This window comes from Patiria miniata, unplaced genomic scaffold (genome assembly GCF_015706575.1).
Source record: "Patiria miniata isolate m_02_andy unplaced genomic scaffold, ASM1570657v1 HiC_scaffold_11, whole genome shotgun sequence".
NCBI classification, from domain to species: Eukaryota; Metazoa; Echinodermata; class Asteroidea; order Valvatida; family Asterinidae; genus Patiria; species Patiria miniata.
The window spans coordinates 3,100,892-3,105,959 of record NW_024037049.1 but is presented as its reverse complement, the minus strand read 5'-3'; the positions used below and the strand labels follow the sequence as shown (position 1 = coordinate 3,105,959).

Genomic DNA, 5,068 nt, shown 5'->3' with positions numbered 1-5,068 from the left:
GTAGGTGAACATAAACATTAATGTTACATGTTGCACGTCTTGAAAATTGAAAGTACAGTAATTTATCAGATAGTGGATTCTTCTTGTTTTTTTTGTTTTTTTAGAGTTGCGTTTCAGCGATAACCAAGATGATTATTTAGAAAACAATCAATTGCCTTTCTACAGTTAAGGAATGATAATACTGACACAATTCCCCCAGTAAACATTTAAACATTTCAGTGGTTGATATGCCAGACTATAATAAACTTTGTCAGATGCTAAATCTAGGAATTGTCAATACATATAGTATAAATGTATTTTAAATTACATCTAAAGTAGCAAGTACAAATCCATGAAATATATCTGAGGTACCCTAAGTCAACATTAGAATGACTGTATTAAAACAATCTTGTTTGACCGTTTTTTTTCCTCAAAAATTCAAGATGGTGCATCACAAGGTTCCCCCTCATCTCTCCAGCTACCAACCTCCCCAGATGTGGAGAGCATGTCTCCGAGTAGTGTCTCCACTGAAGCGATAAGATATCCTACAACCTCATCAAGAGACTTGTCATCTTCTGAACTGTCCACATCGCCTGAACCAGAAGGCTCAGGATTGGAAGGGACATTGTCCAACATCAATGGTGCCACTGAAATAACTCGCATGGAAGAGAATACATCACCTAGAGTTACTCCTATGGATTTAAAGGATTCCACCTCTTCCATCACATCAAAAGATTCATCAGCTGGTGAGCCAGAGGGCTCAGGACAGGACAGGAAAGCTCAACAGGACATGGTGTTCTCCTTTTCTAATCTTGCGACAACTAAACAGGACTACAGGGTGTTCCAGTTAGTGAATCCCGACCAAAAGCCATCAGAAAGGGTGACTGAGAAGGCAACCCCTACAGTGACTCCGAGCAAGGCTGCAACAACAGCGACAACAAAGCCGGGTGAAATGACAAGCATGTTACAACCATCCACAAATCCAGGTACTAATCTTTGCAATAACTTGCATGTTTCTAAGATTTTACACCGTTATTTATAGGTTTTCTCCATGTGGGAAGTAAGCAGTTATCCTTTTGCATTTTTACCTCTGAGGGTGAAGTTAATGCATGAGGCTGCAGTTGCTGAACATTGTTGGCAGGGACGACACAATTCTCACTTGACATGATCAATTTCTAACTGTGCCTAAATCCATTGAGCTTCATTGCAAGAACTCAACCATAACTATATCCAAATTGAACTGTTAAGTAAAAGATCAGGTGAAAATCAGTCCCAACAAATAAACCATAATGTTTGGGTTTGTTAACTTTTTTTCTATGGACAAATTTTTTTCCTAAGCTCTTCAGATTAAAAACTCATCATCTTTGACTCTCAGCTATATACTTCACCTGACATTTGCATCTCACAAAATCATAAAAATATCATGCTAATTTAACATGCATAACACCTACCATTTAAAAAAAAGGCATTTTCTTGCAGAAAATTTTGATGCATGCTGCAAAACAAAGCCGTGTTATGTTGATGAAAAGAAATGCATTAATAGGAGAAATGCATTAATAGCCAAATTAAAAAACAACAACAGGCATGCATGTAGATATCAGCATATTTTATTATTCATCCCAGTGAGTGTGGCTGTCTTAATTGTCTGTAATATATATATTTGGAGGTCTACACATAACATAACATTCACTACAATCTCGGACTATAACCGTTCGTTAAAAAATGTTTATTACCGGTATTGTTCACTTAAGTAGGAATTGCATGCCAAAAAAAACACATATTTGTTGACTATCTTTATTACAAAGAATATTTTTTACTGTGTTTGTACTCCACAGCTGCTCTTAATGTCTCCATCATCATCATCATCATAATTGCAGTTATTGTCTCCATCATAGTTGTTTTACTTATCTATGAGTTTTGGGCATAACCTTAACAATGCATCACTTTCATTTTAATTTGAAACAGATTCTGTTGCTCATTGCATTTATTTTCATTAGGTTTTTTTTTGCATTTGCATTTCACAACTTGTTTACTGTCAATTTGTTACAAATTTAAGTGATATGAATAATTGTGAGCATTTGTTGTTGTCGTCTTTTATCATTGTAAATATTTCAAAGTATGATTATACTTGGACGTTACATGCAAGTGTTGGGGGGGGGCATGGCGTAGTGGTTAGCGTTTGTGACTCATTATCTAAGGCCTGTTGAGCCATATGGGCTTGGGACAGACTTTACTTTACTAATTACATTACATCCATGGCATTACAAAGGATTTTAAAAAAATTAGATGACACCAAGGAGAAGTAAAAATTTGAAGGAATGATTCATATAGCTATAGTCTTAAGTAACTTGGCAAGAGATATGCACTTTAAGATACATGTGTGGGGAAAACCCAGACATACACTCTGGTGAATCCTCCTTCAATTCACATCTGCAGAAATCCAATGTGGGTCATAAAGGTGGAGGCAAACACACTGCTCCATTATCCTGATTCTAATAGTAACATATTATTGAATGACAGTTCATGCTCTTTGACTACTCTTAACCCGTCCTAAACACAAAGTCTGAACATTTCTCCTAGTTTCTTCCTTACTTTCAGCTGCTCAATTGTTTAGTTTTTTAGTTCCCCTTTTGAAATTATTTTTAAAGTTATTTTTCTTTGTTTAGCAATATTTTTTCTTTGTTTAGCAATATTTTTTACTTTTGATTTGCCTTATACCGACAATTTGATTTTGGAACCAACACTGTCCTCAAGTGATGGATAATTTTGAAGTTTTCTACTGACATCTGGTACTGCAGATACATTGATAGGTGTGAGTATTAATACGCATGTATTAATACCTTGCATGATGATGGATATGGAAATGATAGGCATGCACGGTAAAACTATTTCATTTGTTTGTACTTTAAAAAATGAATGTATAATAATGTAAATATGTCAATATTTCACAAGCTTCTACCCCTGATTCAATTTTCTAAAACTGAGAGTTGGACATTCTAATTCACAAATTAAACGAATGGTTGAAAACATAATCCATATCTGGATTCAAACTAACTTCAAACCTGGACTGCAGATGTAAGTGAAAATACACTGAATCAACCTACCTCATTGATTTCAGGAAATCAAACCGGCCTGCATCATCTCTCAAAAAGAATTCACATTTGGATTCATCATTTCCCCAACGCATCTTTGGGGTCCATTTTGTTTCAGACATTTTAATCTGAATATTGCATTAATTTTGATCAGTTATAAGCCTCATTCGTAAAAAGAACTCTTCAAAGAAATATGTAAGTTTTTATTTCAAGGCTCCAGTTTTTCAATACAGCCTTGAATAAGTATAATAGTAGCTGACCGGTGGTCTTGTATTTTTTTGGGACTGTATTCCCTGTCATTGTGCAGAAAATAATATTTTATCAGATATTTCAAAAGTAACAAAAGATGTTAATTCTCCTGCAATTTTATGTTTTTCTGCCTTTTTAAAATATCAGATAATATATTAGCAAGTTGGCACCACACATGTGTGTTTCCTTTTTCATGTATGCCTTGTTTCCTGCAAACAAATATCACAGTCTGCTTACATCCCTGAGGCATTCAATTTGCAAGCTGTATGGAGTCCATGTTTAAGAGCGTAGAGACATAATGCCAACAGCATGCATTTCAGCCTTCAGTGGGAATTTTTAAGATTTGGTTATGGAGTATGATATGCATTAGGGGAACTTATCGAAAAGTACTGTTTTGAAAAGACATGTACGTTGATGGAGGACAAGCATTTGTTTGGAGATATTTACTCTGTATCTCTCCAAAAAATATGATAATTAATTTGATTCCTTACAATACATCCTTTTTTTCCCAGATCCCCGCAAATGTCCACATTGTGAAATGGATCTGTGCCCTGTGTGTGGGTCTGATGGTAAGACCTATCAATCTGCTTGTGAGTTGAAGCGTGTGGCCTGCCTACGAGGATCCACTACGCTGGTAGCTGATTATTCTGGAGACTGCATACCTGGGCTGCTTGATCTTGGTAAGTTAAGTCTGGCATGATGGGGGCTGAAAACTCTCTCAATCCTTCTTGCAAAATATCCCTTTTAGTGTTAACTCCCTCCATCAGCTGTGGGTGTACATACAAAGCCTTCACAGGGTCATGTACATTCAAGGTGGTCCCTAGTTCTGACAGAAGTACATGTATGGTGCTAGCTGTTGTACAAACCAACCTGGTTACTATCTGAACCATAATAGGGCTGTGCTGAATATACCCAATATTCCCTCATTCACCGAATATCCGATGAGCATGGTATCGATTTTAAACATTGGGGGGAAAAATGTGAGGCGTCTCAAGAAGACGATGAAAAACGTTTTTTAATTGTATAAGTTGCTAGCTAGTTGTTAACTGCCACACCTTTGTTGAAAGTCACCCCCCCCCCCCCCCCCCGGAAAACAAAACAAAAAAGAAAAAGGAAAAAGAGATGCGAAGCCATGTTGCTGTTAATTTTATGGGGGGGGGGGGGTGGGTTAGGGCAAATGCTCCCCTGCTCACGCTCAAAAAAAGGATAAATTGAGAATATAATGACAAAGTTAAGGAATTTGGGGGAAAATTTGCTTTGCCCCCCCCCCCCCCTCCTGGAAACAAATCCTGGCGATGCCCATGCAAATGTCTTCTGCAAATCTATCAAATATCAACCATTCCAGTACCTCAAGAAATTATGTTGATACATATATGATGTTCTGGATATTACTGTAACAAGCTTTTGTCAATTTCCAACAAGCCCAGTGCACACTGATGGACAGCCAGTGTAGGCTGCTGCATGTAAAACTTGATCAGCGCATTTTGAATTTTCCAATATTTGATCAAGTTAGAAGCAGATATTAAATTTGTATTTGATTACAAATGACAGCATGCTATGTCCCATCCAGATTCATTGGCTATTCCTGAAAAAGTGCACAACCACCATTGATCTGCACTACAACCATTGATGCAACCCCAACTAGGTGTTTTCGTACCCTAGACTTGACCAGGTCTAAGTTTTACTTGGTCTGTGCAGTGTGCAGCAGATTCACACATACACCTGTTTTTAATTATCTCATGTAGGTT

At 37.0% G+C, this 5,068-nt stretch overlaps 1 protein-coding gene across 2 annotated transcripts in view; it reads left to right on the top strand.

Moving 5' to 3' along the window:
• Window positions 1–5,068, top strand: part of LOC119741838 (mucin-16-like) — a 61,280-nt gene that overhangs the window by 52,288 nt on the left and 3,924 nt on the right. For both annotated transcript variants that reach the window (XM_038217757.1, XM_038217751.1), the window contains 2 exons: window positions 423–965; window positions 3,833–4,000. In XM_038217757.1, coding sequence (XP_038073685.1) covers window positions 423–965; window positions 3,833–4,000 — 711 coding nt within the window. The remainder of the gene's footprint in view (window positions 1–422; window positions 966–3,832; window positions 4,001–5,068) is intronic.